This window comes from Cynocephalus volans, chromosome 6 (assembly GCF_027409185.1).
Source record: "Cynocephalus volans isolate mCynVol1 chromosome 6, mCynVol1.pri, whole genome shotgun sequence".
Taxonomy (NCBI): domain Eukaryota; kingdom Metazoa; phylum Chordata; class Mammalia; order Dermoptera; family Cynocephalidae; genus Cynocephalus; species Cynocephalus volans.
This window is the reverse complement of record NC_084465.1, coordinates 32,676,539-32,700,571: the sequence shown is the minus strand read 5'-3', so window position 1 is coordinate 32,700,571 and position 24,033 is coordinate 32,676,539. Positions and strand designations below refer to the sequence as shown.

The window sequence follows — 24,033 nt, the reverse complement described above, 5'->3', positions numbered from 1 at the left end:
TTTATTTGAGAGTCAATTGTCATTTTTTTCTATTTATTGGGAACTTTCTGCTTATTACATACTAAATTTTATATGGATCAGTGTGTATATAATTGCCCTTGAAAAATAATATTGTAATTCTAAAAAATCAAGTAAGCTCATCAATCATCTTGGATTGTATTAGTTGAGATTTTAGTTAAAATTTTAAAATCCTTAATTTTGTGCTAAAGAAATGGTGATTCAAATGAATAAAATTGTAATAATTTTCACTAAAAATCTAATTTAATTATTTTTTTTTGCAGAAACACAGAAACATGGTGCACATTACCAAAAACCTAAGCCCTTCATTTTATTTCTCTTCTTTGAAATTTATTTTAAACCACTCTCCCTCAACAGGCAGTAATATTTGGATCTTTTTTGATTCATAGGTTAAATTCAAAGCCAAACTACACAAGATTTATTTTAGCTCTATAGAAAACCCCACCCACTTTAAGAAGAAAGCAGACTTTACAAATATAAATATTGCTTCTGTTTTATAGCCATATGAAGTAGGTAAAGATTCTTCCATATAATCAATTAGTGTTAAGTGATCTAGAGTAAATCCAGCAAAGAACAGGTGCAGTTTATTATAATTGCAACACGAACTATACAGTATGTTTATTCCTGAAAAGAAATCTATAATTGTTAAAAATCAAAACTTACATTAAATGAACGATTTATAAAATAATGCTTTTATGCAATCCCTTATAAAGAACACTTTTGTAGAGCAAAAAGTTCTTCCTTAATTTTTTATATATATAAGGTTGAATTTTATGCAGTGGGTTCTAGAAAGACCATAGAATCAGCAATCAGATGCCTTGCTCTCCTCTCCTAAAATCAGAAATTAAACTTTATTGCCTAAAATGCACCCAAATTGTCTTACTTATTGAAATCTTATTCCTCACTCTGTGCTCCCCATCCTAATCAATGACATCAGAATCTGCCTTTACCTAGTGTAGAGCAGTGGAGGCAGCTTTACACTTTTCTTTTGTTCACCCAACATCTGACGAATCAGAAAGCTCAGTTAGGTCCACACCTTCACGCCCTTCACTTTGTTACCAGAGTGAGCTTCCCAAAGGCACAGCTTACCATGCTGACCACCAGCTTCAAGCTTTCTGTTTCCGGTAAGATAAGACTTCTTGCGATACATGAAGAATTATTTCTAACCTGGCCCAACCTATCCAACCATTTCATTCACTACAACAGCTCATCTCTAGCACGTCCACTGGAGAGATTTTCTGAAAAAGCCCTGTTTTTTACATTATTGGGTCTTTGAATTAGTTGTATTATCTGATTGATTAGAATACCTTTTTCTTTTTCTTTTTCTACTCTTTGCATTCATTCATTCATTCATTTATAGAAATAAATATCGATTGAATGCCTACTCTGTGTCAGGCAACAGAAAGTGCTAGGGTCTAGAATGGTGACAAAGTAGACATGTCCCTGCACTCGTGAATCCCGCACCCTCTGCTTGCATTCACTATCATCTTTCCAGACTCAAAAGCCCAGAATGAACTAATCGCACCTGCTTCTGGAAGCCTTGGCCTCATACATGCTTTTGTTGTGGTATTTAATGTCAGACATTTTCTTTAAATCAATATTCAACACTAGAATCTGAGCTGCTTACAAGAAGAACCAGATCTTTTTATCGATAAGTCTTCCTACCATCCCTAGGATAGTATTGGTCAAATCAATTTGAAAGGCCTTAACCCAAAGTTTAGGAATCATGCCAGAAAACTAGGTTTCTGAAGATGACCAAAAGAAAGTTTCTGAGTGCACGTATACTGTCTCTGTTTAGGCTTGCCAATTTCACAACAGATTTTAAAGCCCATTTTTGATGTATTATTCTATAACATACCTGGCATACTGTTCATTTTCTATGTTTTGAAAGAATTACTTCTAACCCTAAAGAAGATAATGTTTTCATAAATATATGTGTAATTCCCTTCTTTAAAAATCCTTAATGTACACTCTAGCTAATTGCTTAAACCTTTTTGTATTTACTTTCGTTTTACATAGAAATTGCTCTGTCCTTAAAGATTTCTGTAAATAACAGATCGTTTTCTTTTTCCCATTGAGTTGCATGCTAATGCATTATAGCCTGAGGAAGGAACATATGTCCTACTCTCCTATTCCTAATGCCATGGTTACTTTAGCGCTAATTCTATGCAGGATTATTTTTCATTGGTCTCAAGATATATTGCTCCCAGTGCAACCTAGTATAGCATTTTTACACTGATTTATTCTGGGGAAATAAATTCTCTGGGATAGCTTACAAAGTTGTCCTTCCTTCAATATCTAGAATGGCTACAAGAACTCCTCCACCTATGTATGACAGAAGAAACATAAATTCTGCATTGAATTTTTTAGTGGCAACGGGAACACTAAAGATAACTGATTACATGAATAGGAGTTGATTTAAGTTCATAATGTGGAAGAAATGAGGATGTTCCTAATAAAAATCAGGCTTTTAGTTTGCAAGGTTTTAATAAAAAATGAAACAATATTCTGAGACTAGAATTAAATTTCATTAGACTACATTGGCTAACTGCTATCACTATGATTCCAGTAAAAGGATAAATAATGATAACAATTTTCAGATTCTAAAATGGTTCCTCTCTGGATGTTGATTTCAGTTTATCCATGAAGGCTTTTCAAGCCATTACACCATACTTTGACTTAGTCAAGCAAAATAATTTATAGACAAGGAAGCAAGGAACAGGTAACAAAATGCATACATATCTAACTGCAGTTCTAATATAATTTTCTGTAAAATTATTTAGAAATAATCAAATTTAGTGTACCTTTTCCAACTCCATCTTGCTTGAAATTTTCTCTGCATCATTACTGTATCTGAAAAATAAATTGACCCAGTTTATAATATTATTAAAATGTAATTTGGAAAACTCTAATTAAAATGTCAATATTCCTTACCCTTCAACTGGTTTTGTGTTCTCTTGCCTCTCGTTTGTTTCATGTACATTAACAATTCCTGAAAAACATTAAATAAAATAAAATAATTTAAATAAAGGGTTATCTTTGGGTTATGTGTGTGTGTATGAGAAGATGGAAACATTACTGGAAACTGAAAATAAACAAATTCACCTTGTGCTGCCGTAACATTCATCTTAACAAAGTATTTTATAAGCACAAATATACATTCTATTTTTTCACTTTATCGGAGCAGTCATCAGAGCCAGAAATAACCACAGTAAAATTTGATGGTATATCCAAATATATAATGTAGAAATTATAGATTCTTAATATTATGCAGGAAAGTCATTTCAGGGCAAGAAGAAGCAAGCTGGTGGTCTGTCTACTAATAAAGACATAAGAGAACATGCCATGGAACTGGCTGGAGGATAGAAAAGGCATTCTTCCACTTTTTGCCAGAAAATATAAATTCAACAATTAAGGTAAAATATCTGTGTAATATAATTCCTTTGTATAACTATTGGAAACAATATAAAGAGGAAAGTTAAATTCACATTATGCAGGTATGGACACTTAATTAAAAATATAACCCAGAATTCTTGAGCGTATGCCTATTGCCCAAATGACAATGACCCCACTGTGGCCATATCAACGTGTAATAATACCATCAATTTCCAGTCCAAGGTTGGAAGATCCATTGAGATAAGTCATCTGAGTGGTCTCGACTTCTGCTTCAGCACTGATGAGCTGCTGTGCCAAAGCCTCCACAATGGGCATCACCATGGCAGCAGTAGAGGTGTTGCTAAGCCACATAGACAAAAAGGCAGTGCTGCTCATGAGCCCCAACGTCAGCCTGAAATGAGAGAGCCTTTAGTGTGCAGCTGTGCTCTCTAACTTAGCTCTGTGTTATTTCACTGTAAAGGGTATTGTATATGAGTGAGGAATCAAGTTTTTTAAAACATAGAAGATTAAGGTTCTGCCCAGATGATGAACTTCAAGTACAGTTATGGCCAGGAAGAGATCAAAGTGACACATTTAAGAGTGGACTTCTTAAGGGATCTGCTCCCAGGGAACCATAAGAACCTTCTCTCCCAAAAGAAGAAAAATGACTAAATACATAACCAAAATGCAAGTTGGAATATGGCATAACAGCTTGTAATAGTACACCAATATTTGAATGCTCTTTACAGATGATCACTCACCTTCAAATATTAGTAAGATGAAAGTATAATCAACTTTTTAGCTTAGGGTCCATTATTTTATATCTCCATTTATTTGAATATGTGCCAAAGAGGCACAAAGACAGATTAATATTTATAAATCTTCTTTGTACTTGATCACTATTCTTTAGGTTCAGTATATGGTGGGTAGAGAAAATGGTTAAAATTACTTGCTAAATGAGGTTTCAGAATTTTCTGTAGATTCTATTATTTATGCTCTCCTGGCTCTGATATTCCTTCCATTGTCAAGAACTGGACATATTACATTGTCTTGTCTTACAAATAGAGTAGTTCTTCTCCTTTAAAAATAACTTACCTAAGACAACAGCATTTTAAACCATGTCTATAAGCTTTCAAAATCACACTTGGGAAAAAGCATGATTTATTTTGAGTAGGAGGCTCTAGAAAATCATTCAGAAGCACATCTTCCCATACTGAGCAATTTATGAAATTTTCTGATTCCTTTTAAAATAGATTTACAAGAACAATTCCACACAAAAAAAAGTCAGATAAAATTGAATATTTTCTATGCATAAAACAAAAGAAAACCTTTTAGAAGTCAACTTAAATGAGAAATGACACAGTTTTAAAATTCTTTTTTATTAATTTTTAATTGATACATATTGGTTGCCCATATTTATGGAGTACAGTTATATTTCAGTCCATATATACAATGTGTGATGATCAAATCATGGTAATTAGCATATCCACCACTGTAAAAATTTATCATTTCTTTGTGGTGAGAGCATTGAAGCTCCTCTTTCTAGCCATTTGAAAGCATACAATAAATTATTGCTATTTATAGATGCCTAGCACTATGTACACTACCAGAACTTATTTTTCCTATTTAGCTGTAATTTTGTATCCATTCCCCAACCTCTCCCTGTCCCCCCTCCCATTCTTCTTCACAGCCTCTAGTGATCACAATTCTACTCTCTTCTTCTATAAACTATAAACTCAACTTAGTTTTTTAGTTCCCACTTAGGAGTGAGAACATGTGGTATTTAACTTTCTGACCCTGACATGTCACTTAACATAATGTCTTCTAGGCTAATGAAAAGAAAACTAGAAACACTTTTAACTTAAGGCATCAGCAAGACATGAAATCTTCCTATAAAAAAAGGTTGGTATGGTGAAAACGCCTTAAACTGAAAAGCCACTTAGTGGCACTCTGGACAGAACTCTTGCCCCACTGTGCAGTGCGTTACCCCATACCCTGGTGTCAGTGAACAGATGGTCAAGGAAAAGGGATACATTTCTATCACATCCCAAGAGGCATGGAGCATCATTTAATTTTAAGAGTGAAATGTCTCAAATACATGTATATCATAAAATTTTTAAGTAACATAAATTTTTGAAACATTTGTCTCATCTGAGTCATTAATTTTTTTTTTTTTTTGTATTTAGCAAAACAATTTGTGAAATTATAAACACAGACGTGGCTATGCCCTAGAATGAATTATGCAACAGAAGTTAATGTTCTTATTTTCAGTGAAAGATGAGGAGGGAGGAACCACTCAAGGATTTAAAGCAAAATGTCATTATGCACATGATTATGACACTGTAAATTTTCTTTAGCTTGCATTCATGTTCTTAATAAGAGGTGGAATAAAGCCAAATAATCAATTAATTTAATGGAAGAAAAATATTTACTTCATTGGGAGAAAATAAGCCAAATGAGTGATTTTACATTCTATGGATGAAATGTCTTAATTGATTGTTTCATTTGCAACAGTTGATTGAGAAAGAAAAATGTTCACCTTGGAATGTTTCTGCACACATTTGTATTTTGTCAGTAACGTCTTTGTCTTTGGTTCTTAACATCTTCCCTGATGATAAAGGATGCTCTTGAACAAGTCTTGAATGTGTAATCAGCCAAATAAAAGAGATAGGACTGAAATCTGCTCTGCAGTCTGTCAAGCTTGTCTATTGAGGTTCAAGGCTTCTCTCACCTTTGACTCCTACAGTGCATAAAAGGTGACGGAATTGTGTGCACTTTTCCCAATCTCCCTGTAGTTAAACTTGCAATGAAAGGAAAGGTGTTTTCTTTCTTTTTTTTTTTTTTTTCATTCTACAACTCAAGCACACCTTATATCACTTTCATATTTGAGGGGGGGGGGGAAGCCATGAATTATCCTGTGATACAAACGATTCCCTGGATGTACAGTACTTATTTGATTATTTGCTCTGCATGCAAACAGTCTTTCAGAACATAAACTGAAAGCAGTACACGCAGTACCTACCATGCTGGGTCCACACCCACCATCATCACCATTCTCAGAGCAATCCTCTTGTGCAAATTCCATTTTTCTATTGATGTTGCTAAACAGATAACTCCAATTAGGAGTAGGTGAAAATCTTTGAAATAAGCAGATGCCACCTGAAATTACAATTAGACCCATGATTATTTACGTTAGTGTGGGGAAAATAACACTGCACAAGAAAGACATTATTACGCTGCTAATTTTGACCTTCAATTATATAATCTTTCTACTCTGTTGAGAGAAATGCAGATGTGTTTGAATACAAATTTAAATACGTGCTATATTTTTACCCAGAAACAGTGTTAAGGAAAAATACACAGGAAAAAACCAGTTTGCACAAAAATGGGTTATTAAATAGCTGAGTAGCATCAGGCAAGTGCCTTCTATGCCCTAATTTCTCCATCAAAATAGGGTTAGTTTATTTATGTTCTGATGGTAGAATAACAATCACTGGATATGGAAAGTAATGAATCAAGTTTCAACTTGCCAATATCTTCATCACAACCCATTTTGCCTTAACTGCAGAATCACTCTCTCGTATTTTGAATGGTTTTACCCTGAAAATTATTAATTGTAAAACAAATACCTTTGAATAAGGGCCAACATTTTAAGCCATTTTCAGTTCACACCATTCAGAGATTAGTACAGGGTCCAGACACTTGGAGCAACCATTTGCAGCAGTATTTCCCAAATAATGCTCTGAAAAACGTTAGGTACATAAACTTTTCTTTTTAAAAAAAGAATTGTGTGGTCAATTAAATTTAGAAAACATAAAATTTTGAAATACTAGTATTTTCTGTAGGTCTTCTCAAAATCTTTAAATAATTGTATATTATCTATAGTGTCATTTTCAAAGAGTGGGATATCATTTGCTGCATATTTTTCAGATGTATTTAATCATAAGAATATTTAGTTGGAGCACTTCATGAGACTGATAAACAGGAGAACTGACTTTAGGAAATGCTTGGCTAAACTGAAACACAAATCTGTGCTGAAAAGAGAGGATTGTAAGCAGAAATACTCCTTTACAAAAATCAAATACAGCCCAACAGAAGAAATGGAAATGCTGGCACAAAATTATTCTAATGTTACAAAACCATGGAGGAAAAGGAAAATCAACTCTGATGACAATTTTTGCTATTTTCAATTATACCTGCATTTTTCACGTATCATACTGAGCTTGGCTTGGTTTCAATAAAAATAAAAACTGATTGTTACCCTTGGAATTAAAAGTAGACAAGTAGACACCTTCTTTATACTTTATGAAATATTAATTTATGATGTTTTTAAAAATTTACATTGCTCTCTTTATATTTAGTAGTGATTGGGTAATAGAAAATAAATAATCATACCGATTTTCTTATTATTTTACTAATGACTCTAACGTTGAAAAAGAATCTGACATGCACCGAAAATGTTATAGGCACAGATGATGCAGAAATAAATGTCTGATGTGTTTTTCCCTTTTTGTATCTCTTCGATTCTCAAATATCAGTCCTTTCTAAATAGATCCTACTATTTTTCCATATCTCAAAGCTCTGTTCTCTTCGTAGCATATCACATCACGTAAATACTGTTTGTTTACCTGTTTGTTACCTGTTTTCTCTATTATACTACACATTCCATGAGGATCAGGACTGTGCTTTGCTAACCATTGCATGTTTGGCACCTAGCACAGACAGCCCTGACACAGATTAGGAGCTCAGTAAATAGTATTGTATGAGTAAGGGAAGGAGTGAGGGAGACAATGAATAAGCTATGGTCTCTGAGCTCCTAATTCCCAATTCCCTACACTCTGTTCCCAACCACCTTCCCTCCTAACTCTCTTAACCCTTATGCTCAATACGAACATTTAAAATTTTAAATTTCCTAGTGTTTACAGACTTGTGGATCTTTTTTTTTTCCTCCCTGGTTCTATTCCTGCCTATTTGAATTTTTCTTCTTGGCCTACTTTGAAAAATAGTTTTCCTCTGCCCTTGTCTTAAATACTAGTATTCCACAGGGTTCTGTTTAATAGCCTTCTTGTTTTATATATCCAATGACTGAATCTTAAGGATGAAACTTCTGTCTTTACGGAACTAAAATAATGTCTGCTGCGTACATAGTGGGTTCTTAATACATACTTGTTGGGTGAATGTTGAATACACCAAGATCTTTATACCCAGACAGATAAGTCTTCTGAGATCCACACTGCTATATCCAACTGGACAATTTCATCTGAATTTCCCACTAACATCTAAAACCTTTACATGTCCAAAATAATGTTTCTCATTTTCTCACTCTCCATCCTTCAAAAGTGTCCTTCCTCTTGTACCCCCTTTTGTGGTGAATGAAACTTCCATCTATCTATTAAGTTGCCCAAGCCAGTAACCTGTCAGTCAGCCATGGTTCCTTTTTTACTTCCAATATGTGTGTATTAGTCACCAAATCCTATTACTTATAGACGCCTTATATCTTTGAAATTTGTACAATTTTTTTTTCTATTCACACATTGCTACCTTAAGGTACTCACCAGTATGATCTGTTTTTTCCTTGTCTACTCTCTATCACTGTCATAGTCACTTTTCTAACATGTAAATCTGATCACATGATTGAACTTCCTATACTTATTCAGTGAATCTCATGGCTTTTAAGACCAAATTCAATATTCTCAATATGTTGTACGAGACCTTTCATCATCTGGTCCCATTTCACCTCTCCAAGCTTAGTCATTTACTGCTCCACCCCACTTCTCTGTATGTGTGTGTAGTTTCCCAAACTCAGAAATGCTTCATTCTTTGCTTATAATTAAGCCTGGAATGACCTTTCCTCTTTGCCTTGATTACTTCTAGTTTTCCTTCATGGATTAACTCAGATGTCCATTCTTCCAAGGTGCCTTCCGGGAAACCCCAAACTGGGTTGTATGGTATTTCCCTTTGTTGTAGCCATCTTGATCTATACAGTGATCATTTCTTCATTTTACTATCCCCTTCATTAGACTAGATATATTCCGAAGGCAAGATGTGTCTTACGGATCATTGTATTTTCAGACTTAGCACATGCCTGGCACATACTGGCACTTAATAGATTTTGAATTAATAAGTCCCTAGACTCAGGAGCTTACAAGTTATTAGATGAGCAAAAACAAGTTAAGGAGTGCAAACATAGCTGAGGTTCAAAGAGTAAGTGCAATAAGTTACAATGTTTTCCTAGGGGGATTGGGAAAATCTTCTTAAATAACCCAATATTCAAATTGATTACTGAAAGATAAAAAGATATTTGAGTTTTTCCTCTGCCCTTATCTCTTTTGAAATTTTGCGGATGGAAATAAGCCCCACTGACTGCTATGGTCTGCATGTTGGTGTTCCTCCAAAATTTATATGTTGGAACCTAAAATGAATGTAATATGTTGGTTCCACCCTCATGAATGGTATTAGAACCCTTCTAAAACAGGCTTGAGGGAACTCCCTTGCCCCTTCTACCATGTGAGGATGCAGCAACAAGGCATCATCTATGGAGAAGAGAGTGAGCCCTCATCTGATACCAAATCTGCCAGAGCTTTGATCTAGGACTTCTGAGACCCCAGAACTGTGAGCAATAAATTTCTGTTGCTTATACATGACCCAGTTTAAGGTATTTTGTTATAGCAGCCCAAACAGATTAAGATACTGACCCTATTTCACCAATACCCTAAAAATTAAATGAGAAAAGAAATGCAGAAGTACATTAAAAATGTAGAAGAAAACACAAATCAACCCATAATTAGTAAGGGATGAAACATAGAAAGAAATCCAGGAACATGAGATGTTCTTGTTAAAACCTATTTAGGTTATATGAAGAGTTATCAGACTTTGTAAAGGGCCAGGTAGTAAATATTCTAGATTTTGTGGGTTATATGGTCTCTATTACTCTACTCTGTTGTTGTAGCACAAAAGATCCAAAAACAATATATAAATGAATGTCCATGGCTGTGTTCCAATAAAACATTATTTTAAAAGTTAGGCAGTGGGCTGGACTTGGTCCTCAGGCCCATAGTTTTTCATCCCTAAATAGACCATGCAAACAAACTATGATCTGAAGTCTAAATGAAATTAGTTGTTGAACCTAGGGAGAAATTTTCACATTCTCTGTTTTTCGTTGATTACCCATTCTTTGGTTTTAGTCAGAGTCAGTATATTTGTGGAAGAACATTAGCCACAGGCAGATGTGTTTGTTTATGGCCTACTTGTCCAGGAGGTATTAAAAGGTACCATTGGTTTATAAATGACACTAATAAATAAACCTATTTTTGAGGCAAAATTGATATGTCAATTATAATTCCTAATGAAATTTAAAATCTATTTGCAAGATCAAGGTAGTTATATTTCTGTCTCAAAGTGGAATTTCATCAAAAAACATGAACTTCTACAATCAGAGCACCTGGGTTCTTTCTTGGCTATGTAATTTGCCAGTTGAGCAACATTTCTACAAATCAACAAAAAGTTGTAAGAGTTAAATGATAGCTCACATCAAGTTTTTGAATTAAATGAGATAATTTTTTTTTAAGTGCTTGGTTAGTTACAATGCATATGACTATAAAGCCTATTTTTTTTAAGGTATTTACTTTTGTTGTTGTTTTGCTAAATGCAAAGGTCAATTTCCCGAATAATTTTTTCTTCTCACTTTCTTTGACTAGAATTTTCTCTCTCACTGACCTGTTGATGTTGTGGTTATCCAGAGCTCATCTTTTTGTCCCCTTTGCTTTTCTACTTTTGCTCACTTCCTAAGAGATCTCATCAAGTCCTAGGGATTTAAATATAATTTATATGCTGATGACTCAGGTCTATAAAGAATTTTACATATATAAATATGAAAATACACATAAATATACTTTCAATAATGATAATATTGATATCTATTTTGGAATATCAAATTGGGCATATTCTACTACTTAGCATTTTAGGTTTAATGATTTGTTGATATTCTTCAAGTACAGTAACATGCTCAGTAAGATATAGGTATTTAGCATTGGCTTAATAAATAGGCAAAGTAAGCTTGAAACTATGGTGGCCAACGACAGAGGTGCTTAGTACTCTAAGCTTAGATGAGGACATTAATAACACATTATCCTACTTTCGAGATGTGAGATTCAAAGATGCTGCAATAGGCTAGAATGATAGTTTAAAACTCTCAAAACAAACTTCAACTGTGAATATGAAAACTCATAAGAATGCTTATATGATACGTTGTTCAACATACTCGTGTATTATTTAATTTGAGTGTTAAAACAGCCCACAGGTTGTATGGAATTATCATGTCCCACTTACAGATTATAAAAAATAGTTATTGAGGGACGTGATCAGAATCATACAAGTAATTAGTGGTTAATGTCAGGTTTTAAGTTCAGGCCTTCTGATTAAATGGTTTAGCTCTTTTTATAATACACTGTAGCTTTGGTCAACTACTTATGAGTAAAAAGTAAATTGGCTCGTTTGGAAAGAGGATCAAAAGACTGAAGAATAGCTTTCTCCACTTAAAGTCCTAAGGGCTTGGATTTGCTGCAAGTTTCAGTTCAGCTTACTAGGTGAAGAAAGTCACATAAAGTTTAAAACAAACTTAGGCTGAAATACCAGAAAGATGATAGACTCCCTTGGCTTCAGAACACTGTGGATGTTTCTAGAATGATCTATTTACTTTTGTCAATATACAAATAATAAGAATTTGAGCTAACACATATTGAGTGCTTACTATAAAACAGACTTTAATTCTTAAGTTTGATTGACAAACTAGAGTTAGTTCCAGGAAGAGAAAAGAAGATGGTGGTGGTGATAGAATTGGAGGTGGCAAGTTTGAGGATGGGAGTTGAGATCTAGGAACCATAAAGACTAGAAGTGGTAAGAATAAGAAGAAAATGTTTTTAATTTTAAAATCCAAGCAACACTATCATGAGAAAGACAGATGAAGTTTATTTGTGGAACCCTAGATGTGAAAAAAAAGTTTAATGATTCAAAGTGACTGAGTTTCAGACTTGGACTCAATAAATCTGAGTTGCTTATAAGTTAAAATTATTTAAAACTGATATGAACTTCCTTGTGGGGCGTTAGAGACCCACAATCCGGAATGCCTTTAAGCACTTCCTGAGTGATGTCACCTGTTTCCCTCTAGTGTTTTTATGTCCCCTCTCAAGGCAGCTTGCTGCAGAAATGATCATGATTCCAACTAATCTCACTTCTACCTCAGCCTCTTTTAAAAAGTCAGTTTAGTCAGTTTCTTATTGAACCATAAAAGACAAATGTGTAACTATTAAACTTAACTATCTCTGGAGTTAGGTGGTTAACCATTGATGCCAAATGTTTATTGAGAGCCATATAACATGTTGGAACATTTAAGAAATTTTGTAGATTATAGATTGTAGATTATATTCCATGGGGCAGCAGAATGTCAGCCTGGGGTAAGAGGAACTGAAGTACAGCTCTGGCCATACTGTCTTCCAAACCAATGGTGATTCGAAAGAGAAAAGTCAAGATTAGGAGGGAATGGGAAATGGAGTAAGAAAAGAGAAGCAGAGAGGACCAAAAATGCAAGAAGATGGACTTGGGCTCCAAAATGGGGGGGAAAGGACATAAAAATAAAAAAGGGAACAGCTCCTCTCACAGGAAGAACAGTCATCAAGCTTTAGTTAAAAAGAAAAATCACCCATGTTAAAGACAGATGAGCCTCAAGATAGCAATGTTGAACCCAGGCAAAAGACAGAAGTCCAAAGGTAATACGTTGCACCGACTGTCATCTTGAACTTGACATCTTTCCTGAGAATGTTTCAACTGTGGTTTAGGCTGTTGTTTGCTAGGTGGCTGGAAACTTCATGAAGATAGATATTCTGGTTTCAATGCATTTCATGCCTTTAATGAGAAACCAAATCCATTTTTTTCCAATGGGTACTCTTAGATTGTATAAAGGTAATAAACACCTCTCAGCATGAATAAACTCCTCTCAGCAAGAACAAAATAGAAATACACGTGAAAGCTAATTTGGCTTTATTTTTTGAATGGCAGGTTTCCAGAAAAGAAATGGGGAAGATTTTTCTTCATTAAAACCAAAAATTGTTTTTCCAAAACTGTGAAACTGAACTCTGCTGAATAGAAAAAGCTTATGCAGGATGTGAACAGGTTGACCCTTTTTTATGAGAGAGGCACCAGGCATAGATGTCAGCCAGAGAAGTGACATGCATTTTTCCTACTGACACATGTGGCTCAAGAAGTTGCAGCCTGTGTTTGTTCCCTGAAGGTGGATACACACGCAGAATCACAGAGGGGAGAAACAACCAGAAGTTTGGGGATTTATGTGGAAGCCTTATCAACAGGATTATTGCTCTCTTTAAAAACAAATTTCCTCAATGGAAATCTCAGCACAAAACAGGGAATCTAATTATAACAAACATTTGCAGGAGAACTTACCTCCTTAGATTGCATGATCCCAAACATAGGGAACATTAAAGCAGGCAGCAAAGCCGTTACCGACAGAGGCAAAGCTTCTGTGAGCCAAAGTATAGCAACAACAAAAAGTGTATAGGCACATTCTGCTTCCTGGAAAGAACAAAGGCAAAACACAAGGTGAAATAATGAAGCTGGGGAAATCATAGTTTAAATCACAACCACTTCTGCTGAGTAGAGCTATGTCACAGAGAAAGTAATAGACCTCCGCACCTTTGAGTTGCCTATAAATAGTCATTTCTTAGGGGTTCTAAGAGCCATATTTTAATAAACCAAACAAAACAGAAAAAAAAAATTCTGATTCATTAAGTTTCTTTCACATTTTATTCAAAACAGGTAACATCGTATAGTCAATTTTCTATGCTCGTATTAGTGTATATGGATATTTATATTCACTTTAATTTGGCATATAAAATGCACTCCTAGTACTGCTGCAATGCAGTAATAGCCAAGTTACAGACTTTCCCCTGGGGCAGGACACCTGCCTTTTAATTGCATTCCTTGGTGCCCAGCCCAGTGGGACCCCGGCACACCTGCCTTCCTCTTCTACTAAGAGAGGGAAATCAACCTAAGGGGAATTCTTTGCTGTACTTTGTCTCAGAGAAAAGACAATGGCAAGTTATATAGCATGGATGAGCCTGAGACCAACTCCTAAGTGACACGGACCTAGAAGTGAGCCTTCTGACTTGCTTTTTGAGAAAGACAGTTGAGTTACTGGAGAGGCACAGGGAGACGCAACAGGAATGTGACTCAGCAGAATCTGTTGCTTTGCTTAGTATAAAACTATGGGTTTCTGTTTTAGGGAATTGTCAAGAAGTGGTTGAAATTTATCATTATATTTGACTTACATAGATAATTTTGGTATGACATCCCCTGGAACGTACCAAGTGATCAATAAGGGTTAGCATCTATGATAAGGCTTTGTTTTGCTCTCACATTTCTTACTCTGCAAATTCTGAGTTACATTTGAAAATTTACGGAAACCGCCACTTGGGTTAAATGAGTCTTTTATTTAAGGTTTATACCATTTCTAGCTCTGCTGCTGCCTGATTCACCTACCGCAGGGTGAGTCCTCTGGGCTTGGTGCTTACTTGCTCAGCATCCCTACACTTTCAGCAGGTTTCTAAGAAATCCTTAACAAGCCAGGATTATGTCATATCTGTATCGTATTATCTTTTTAAAGGAGAAAGAACAAAGGTGTTTTGATGTTGACAGAGTCAGAGTTTATCCAGAGTCTGCCTCCAAAGTCTTGACAAACAATAAAGCAGCAAAATAAAGCTGAGCCCTGACTGAGTCTCCCTAAGTTGTTCTAGGGACAACTCATGAATAAGCTTAATTCAAAATGCCCGGGTAGAAGAAAGGATGTACGTTTTTTCTTAATGAGAATATAGGATAACCCAAAAGTTCCTCCTTATGACTTTATATTTTCTACCATACTTGCAAGAACCTAGTTTTCAAAGATAAAATGGACCCTTTCACTATCTTGCTCTCTAGCTACAGCCAACCAGTTTCTTGGTCCTATTTATTCCCCTGTCATTTTACCTCTCAAATTTGCCCCTTCACCTCCATTTATCTCCTCCACTGCAGGCAAGACTGTTTCAAAACTAGACCATTTTCCTAGAATCCATTTTGATTTTGTCATTCCCTTGTATAAAGCCAGATTAAGGTGCTAGCCACCTTGACAACTATCTGGAGCACTTACCTGTAAAGGTCTGCTAAAATATCAGAAAAATAAATAGAATATATGGTGCTAGCTAATTCTGTTCACTACATATAACCCCTGCTATAAATGTTGAAATTTTATGTCAACATGGGTCTACTTTGACTAGATAGTCATAGTCTGCTTAGATGGGGCAACGTTGGTGACAAAACGAAGAGCAAACTTTCATTATTAAATTACTAGCTTCTCTGCACTACTTTCTTATTTTAACTGGGCCAGACCTGACTTAAAACAAGAGTCAGTAACTTTCAGTTATTTATGAAAAAAGTAATTACATTTTGTAATGAATTTGCTAATAACCCTGATTTGATCATCACACATTGTACTCAAATACTGGTAGTCTACCCTGTACCACACAAATATGGATAATCAATTATATAATCAATTATGTTTTGATTGAAAAAATCCAAAAAGAGAAAAGAAAATTCAAAATCCTCATCTTTCATTCAAAGCCACCTTCATTCTAACTATAAATAAGACTTACCCTAATACGTCCTGACATCAACTCTATTTCCAAAAAGGCTTTACACACCTTGATTTTTGAGTTCTGATTCCTGCTCCTCATCATGCACCCTTTTTCTGAACTCTAAGCTATAATGTTCAGCCAGGCAGTATACCTGTAAGTCCTCAAATTCCCTAAAGAGCTAGTTTCTACCTGCCTATGCCCATGTTCTGACTTTGTTTGACTATTTGGATGAAGCAGGTGCAAGGTGAGGGGCAAATCTAGCAAGAAAATGCAATTTATTTGGCTCACAATGTTTTGTGTGTCTTTGTGTGTGTGTGTGTGTGTGTATGTGTGTGTTTACTTTGAGTCTGGATTTATAAACCAGCAAATTTCGAATTTTTGGCTTCTGATAATACTGAGATATTTGCTAACATTGGGATTGTAGTCTTCCACCGCAACAGTTCTCCAGACTCAAGGAGAATTTACCCTTTAGAGAATGACTTGTGTTTACCAGTTCTACACAGTGCTACCACACCACTTCTCTCATTCTCTTACCTCCTTGGTTTTTGTCAGCATTTGAGTAAAATCTCCGGTAAGAAATATACTGCCTACCTGCTCAGCCTTTCAAATCTGGCTTCATGATTAATCCCAAAATGAACATTTGAACTGCTCATTTAGATTTCTCTGTCTATCCCCCAGTGTAGTCCATAAACCAAAATCATGGGCATGATCTGGGAGCTTGTGACACATGCAGGCTATCAGGCCCTTCCTCCGACGTACTGAATCAAGACCAGCACTTTCAAGTTCCCCAGGTGATTCTTAACGAGGTTAAAATTTGAGAAGCATGGGTATTTTTCAGACCTTCCCTCTCATCTTTAACTCTGGGTTCAAAGACTTGCTTCCAAATAGTATCCTTCTGCCCAGGCTGAATCCCTGAATGTATAACCTATTTAGAAAACTTGCTTATCCTTTAATGTGCAGTTTGAATTTATATCTCATCCGTGAAGCTCCCCCCAAACACATATGTGCATTCTATATTTTTGCATTTGAGTCATAGGGGATTATAATTGCAGCTGGGTAAAGTGCCATATCTGCATTGTTCCTGACTGCTGTCTTCCTAGAATTTGTGGCAATTACCTCATTTTTACATATCTGAAGGGAACTGAAAGTCTGGAAAAGGAGAAAAACAGAGTATCCTCTAAGGGATCTTTATTTTCTTTTATTTTTCTTTAATTGGCAAATAAAATTGGACGTATTTAACATGTACAACATGATGTTTTAAAGTATATACACATTGTGAGTGACCAAATCTAGCTGATTAACATATGTATTACCTCTCAGTCATCATTTCAGTGGTGTGAACACTTTACATCCACTCTGTTAGCGTTTTCCAAGGGTGCAATATATTTTTATTAACTGTAGTCACCAGGTTGTATACAATAGATCTTTTGAACTCTTATCTTTTGACCAACATCTCCCCAACACTCTTCCAACCACCCCAACCCCTGATTGCTACAATTTTACTCTTTACCTCTATGAGATCAACTTTTTAGATTTCACTTATGAGTGAGATCATGCGTTTTTGTTTTTCTATGCCTGACTCATTTCACTTAACACAGGGTCCCCTAGGTTCATCTGTGTTGTCACAAATGACAAGATTTCCTTATTTTTTTGGCTGACTAGTATTCCATCACGTGTATATACCACATTTTCTTTATTCATTTATCTGTTGTTGGACACTCGGGTTGATTCCATGTCTTGGCTATTGTGGATAGCCCTGCAGTAACCATGGGAGTGCAGGATCTCTTTGATGTTCTGATTTCATTTCCTTTGAATATATAGCCTGTAGTGGGATTGCTAAATCATCTGGTAGTTCGGTTTTTAATTTCTGAGAAACCTCTATACTGTTTTTTGTAATGGCTATACTGATGTACATTCCCATCAAGAGTTTATGAGAGTTCCCTTTTCTCCACATCCTCACCAGCTCTTATCTTTTATTGTTTTTATAACAGCCATTCTAACAGGTGTGAGGTTATATCTTATTGTGGTTTTAATTTGCATTTCCCTGATAACTAGTGATGTTGAGCATTTTTCATATACCTCTTGACCATTTGTTTGTCTTTTTTAGTCAGGTTATTTGTTTTTTTTCTATCGAGTTAAGTTTCTTATATATTTTGAGTACTAACACCTTATCTGATGTACAATTATAGTTTGCAAATATGTTCTCCCATTCTGTAGGTTGTCCCTTCACTTTGTTGATTGTTTACTTTCCTGTGCAGAAGGCTTTTAGTTTGATATAATCTTATTTGCTTATTTTTGCTTGTGTTTTTGGGGTCATATCCAAAAAAATCTTTGCCTAGGCCAATGTCATGGAGTTTTTCCCCTAGGTTTTCTTCTAGTATTTCATGATTTGGGGTCCTACGTTTAAGTTTTTTATTTATTTTAAGTTTATTTTTGCATATGGTATGAGCTAAGGGTCTAATTTCATTCTTCTACATGTGGATATCCAGTTTTCACAACACCATTTATTGAAGAGACTGTTCTTTCCCTGTCGTGTTTTCTTGGCACCTTTGTTAAAAATTAGTTGGCTGTAAATGTGTAGATTTATTTCTGAGCTCTATATTCTGTTCCATTGGCCTATGTGTCTGTTTTATGCCAGTGTCACGCTGCTTTGGTTACTGTAGTTTTGTAGTGTATTTTGAAGTACTGGTTTACACCTGTTGTACAGGTGTGTCCCTTCTGATTTGCAGCCCCTTTCATTGTAAAAAAGTGTCCCTCTTTGGCTCTTAAATTATACAGACATCTTATTGATGGGTTCATCCCAGGAATCCCTCCAATTCTTTTTCTTTATTGTGTGATCTTTTTTAGCCAGGCTTGGGTTTATGGGCAGAAAAACACTGGCGCCCTTCAATACTCTTTAGGCATTCAGTAACAGAAGGTTAATCCAGGCACAATCCCAAGTATTTTTTTTTAAGAATATCATATTAAAATATACAGTTACTGGTTTGCTTTGAAATCAAAGACCTGTGAGTATTCTTTCTAAGACAAAAAGTACAAAAGATAGAGGAAAGCAACCATTTAAGTCTTTTCTGTTATTCACATCTGTTAAAAAAAAAAAAAACTAATATGAGGGTGAGTAATTTCTAATGAAGAAAACTCAGAAGTTATCTAACTGTGTTACAACTCAGAAGGGATCCTACATATTTGATTTGTAGAACTAGCTTTGAGGTAGAGAATAAAATAGCTCCATTCTGTCACTAGAAATTTTGAGTGGCTCATTATCTCAAACTATACCATCCTTGTCTCCTGTTGATCTCTCCTAATTTTTTTTCTCTTCCTTCTCTTTCTCCATCTTCTTAACACGTTCCCTGCACCTAAATCAGAACCACCACACACTGTAACCACCACAACATACAACCACTACCACAAGGGAACAATGATAAAACAGCAATTAAAGATGGCCAATTGTCAAGTAAGAGTGTGGGTGAATCTTTGTCCCCCCTTTCAACTCACCCCCCAAGTTTGGTGAAAGTTGCTAATATGTCTGATATCTTTATTAGAATTAACTCTGTAACCACAGCAAGTAAACATTTGAATCAAATTCTGTTCTAGAGACAGCAAAGTACTTTGGCATTATGAATTCCTAAATTGAATGATAGCAACAAAAATAATGTCTACTTTTAGGTTGTTTATTTATTGTGAAGAAAAATACAGAAAGAAAAAGGATTTGGAACTGTGACTAACACTTACCTTGCCAAAAAAAGATTTTCTTAAAGCATGATTCCTTCTCAAAATACTACATCAAACAAGCCGGGGGGGGGGGGGGGGAAGCCCAGGGGACTTTTTCAAAAATAAAAATAACAGTTGTCTGTTCAAATATCTCTGCACCCCCTACCACTTCCAAAGGTACATCAAGAAGTTCAGCAAGCAAACCACACCCACCCAGACAGAGGCTGTTGTGTAGAATACAGACATTGTAAGTCTCATTAGATGATATAAGGTGTAATGCCACTTAACCTTGGTTGACTACTCTATGTCTGCACCTCCCTGGCTCATTCATAGGCATCTCCTTTTTTCCTGTAGTGAGAAATTTCTGTCATGCTACCAGAGTGGTAAAGCTGTTATGGGAAGTTCCTGTTCTTTTCCATTAAAAGAAAAGAAAAAAAAAGACAGGATTAGAAACTTCTTAGCAGTCTATCTTTTAAAAGAGTTTAAAAAATTATGAAATATTTAAAACAAAATACTTGTACACCTTATGATATTCAACAAATGTTAACATTTTTCCACAAATACTTGAATTATTTTTTAAAAAATCCCATTTGTTTATTTTTCCTATAGTTGCCTGTGTTTTGGGGTCCTATTCATGAAGTTTGTACCCACTCCTGCTTCCTGGAGTGTTTCCCTTGTGTTTTCTTTAAGGAGTTTTGTTGTTTCAGGATGTATATTTAATTCTTTAAATCATTTTGAGTTGATTTTGGTATAAGGGGACAGATATGGGTCTAGTTTAATTCTCCTACATATGAGTATGCAATTTTCCCAGTACCACTTGTTGAAAAGGAAGTCTCTCCCCCAGCATGTAGATTTTCTGTCTTTGTCAAAGATCAGATGGCTGTAGGCATATGGATTGATTTCTGGGTTCCTTATTCTATTCCATTGATCCATGTGTCTATTTTTATGCCAGTACCATGTTGTTTTGGTTATTATAGCTTTGTAATATAGTTTAAAGTCAAGTAGTGTTATGCCTCCAGCTTTATTTTTATTTATTTATTTGTTGGTTTGTTTGTTCATTTATTTATTTATTTATTTATTCATTTATTTATTTATTTATTTATTTATTTATTGCTCAGCATTGCTTTGGATATGCTTGGTTTTTGTTGTTCCATATAAATGTCTGGATAGCTTTTTCCGTCTCAGAGAAAAATGTCATTGGAATTTTGATGGGGATTGCTTTGAATTGGTAGATCACTTTGGGTAATATGAACATTTTCACAATGTTAATTCTTCCAATCCAAGAGCAAGGGATATCTTTCTATCTTCTTGTGCCCTCTTTAATTTCTCTCAACAGTGGTTTGTAGTTCTCTTTGTAGAGGTTTTTCACATCCTTGGTCCACTTTATTCCTAAATATTTTATTTTTTTGGTGGCTATTGTAAATGGTCTAGTTTTCTTGATTCCTTTTTCTGCATGTTCACAGTTGGAATGCAGAAATGCAAACTAAAAAGCTTCTGCACAGCAAAAGAAACGCTCAACAGAGTAAAAAGACAACCAACAGTGTGGGAGAAAATATTTGTAAAACATACATCTGACAAAGGATTAATATCCAGAATATATAAGGAACTCAAACAACTTTACAGCAAAAAACCAAATAACCCAATTAAAAAATGGGCTAAGGAGCTGAATAGGCATTTCTCAAAGGAAGATATATGAATAGTCAACAGACACATGAAAAAAATGCTCAACCTCACTTAGCATCTGGGAAATGCAAATCAAGACCACTTTGAGATACCATCTCATTCCAGTTAGGATGGCTAAAATCCAAAAGACTGAGAATGATAAGTGCTGTAGAGATTGCAAAGAAAAAGGAACTCTCATAAACTGTTGTTGGGGCTGCAAAATGGTGCAGCCTTTATGGAAAATGCATGGCGGTTCCTCAAACAATTACGGATAGATCTATCATATGACCCAGCTATTCCACTGTTGGGAGTATACCTAGAGGAATGGAAATCATCATGTCGAAGGGATACCTGTACTCCAATGTTTATTGCAGCTCTATTTACAATAGCCAAGAGTTGGAACCAGCCCAAATGTCCATCATCTGATGACTGGATAAGGAAATGGTGGTATATCTACACAACAGAATACTACTCTGCTATAAAAAAGAATGAAATACTATCATTCTCAACAACATGGATGGACTTGGAGAAAATTATATTAAGTGAAACAAGTCAGGCACAGAAAGAGAAAGACCACATGTTTGCACTTATTTGTGGGAGCTAAAAATAAAATAATTAATAAACACACAAACAAATCAAGGGTGGGGTGGGGAAGAAGACAGAATAACTACAAAAATTCCTTGAACTATTTAAGTCAAGTGAACAGATATGATGTGGCAGTGGGGAGGGGAGAGGGTCGAGAGGAACAGGTAAAGGGGCATGAAAATTGACAATAATATATATTGAGAAGTAAAATTTTAAAAAAATTAAATTTTAGAGAAAAGGAGGACATTTAAAATTACTGGAAAACCCTAATAAATTTTAATGAAAGACAAAAAAAATCCACATACAGTTAAAGACTGATTAGTAGCACTCCCTCATTTCCTTCTCCTCTGTTCATCCCCAGAGTTAACCACTGTCTAAAATGTGGTTTGTATCCTCCCCATCCATGTTTTGTGATTTTACCACATGTAGACATGAATACATTGATAAACAACATCTAGTTTTAAAATTAAATAAGGTTTCTCTGTATAAAATTTTGCAACTTGCTTTGTTCACTCAATATTTTATGTATTTCAAATGCATTCATGTGGATACATGTAGCACTATTGTTATTTCATTTTAAATGGATATAGTATTCCCTCTCTTACTACCACCTTTTAAAAATCAGTTCTTGAATTATTATGCTCTTTTAATTTCTATAGCTTTTCAATAGCATTTATGATCTGTATGGTAAGTCCCTCATCTTAGATTTTTTTCAAACTTGCCTTGATAGTCTTAGGCTTTTATTCCTCTTTTTGAATTTTAGAATCACTATTTCAAGTTGTGAAATATTTGTTTAGATTTTGATTCAAATTAAACAGAATTTATAGAGCAAGAAATGGCCTTAACTATTTCCATCTATGAAACTCTCCATTCATTTAGGTGTCCATTAAATTATTTCTTTAATTTGTTGCAGATTTCTCCACAAGGATCTTTTATACATTTGTTAGTTGTCTTCATTATTGCTGAGAATGAGAAATTAATCGAATTATCCTTTTGAAGAGTTTTTTTTCTTTTCTTTTTTGGTAGCTTTAAACATTTCTTCTTATTTTTGATCTGAAGTTATTTTTATGACATGTCTAAATACAGATTAATATTTAATTAAATTGTTTGTACTCAGAAATGCATATGAAGACATATTTTTTTCTCATTCTGTAGAATCCGGCCATTATTTCTTTAAGTATAATCTCTCTTCCATTCCCTCTTTTTCAGGAATGCCTTTTACATGTATGTTGGGATTCTGAAGTCATCCTTCAAATTATTTGTTCACTTACTAGTATCTCTTTATTATTCTGTCTGATATTTTAGGTGAATTCCTAGTATTTTCATTCACTGATTATATCCTTAAATATACTCAGTTTAAAGTTCACTTCATCTTATAGCATACTATAAGAGACATATCATGGCTATAAGATTAATGATAGCCACAAGGCTCACTCAAGTGGCTCACACAAGGCTTACTTTGTGTCACTTTACAGTATGTCACATAGTAGGGATGACTATGTGTCACTTAGCAACATTATGAAAACTGGCCCAGGGAATTCCAACCCTGGCCTGGGGATTTTCAAGAGACAAGGTCCCCTCAGCACAGATAAAACTTTCATAATCTTTGAAATAAAGTTTACCCTTACAAGAATAGATTACACTCCTTTTATGAAAGAAACACCTGCTAACTGACTCAGACTGAATACAGGTATTAGAAAAGGTGAAGGATTCCCTAAACTCTAAGAATGGTGTCTAGAAGGAGACCCTCTGAGTCGGTTAGTCACCTGACCCCCTAACTGTATCTGGTCAATGTCACTTGGCCTTTCCGTGTCACATGCCTTCTTCCCTACTTATGAAGAGTCCACTCTCTTCCAATATGTAGCAAAAAGTTCCCGTCTGGATCAGCTTCTGCAATTGCCTCTTCACCTTGCTTCTTAGCTTTTCTTCAGACTCCTCTGATGCTATGACAACATTACAGGTTAAGGCTTTTGTGACACACATTCAGAACTTGACCCAAGCTCAGTCA

General features: G+C 35.1%; 1 protein-coding gene across 1 annotated transcript in view; it reads right to left on the bottom strand.

The window, feature by feature from the left end:
• The window catches only part of SLC13A1 (solute carrier family 13 member 1), an 86,502-nt gene that overhangs the window by 46,678 nt on the left and 15,791 nt on the right, over nt 1-24,033 (bottom strand). Inside the window, exons 2-6 of the mRNA XM_063100957.1 lie at nt 13,849-13,977; nt 6,416-6,552; nt 3,618-3,805; nt 2,953-3,010; nt 2,823-2,871 (exon numbers count right to left, since the gene is read on the bottom strand). Of these exons, the coding sequence (XP_062957027.1) occupies nt 2,823-2,871; nt 2,953-3,010; nt 3,618-3,805; nt 6,416-6,552; nt 13,849-13,977 (561 nt within the window). The remainder of the gene's footprint in view (nt 1-2,822; nt 2,872-2,952; nt 3,011-3,617; nt 3,806-6,415; nt 6,553-13,848; nt 13,978-24,033) is intronic.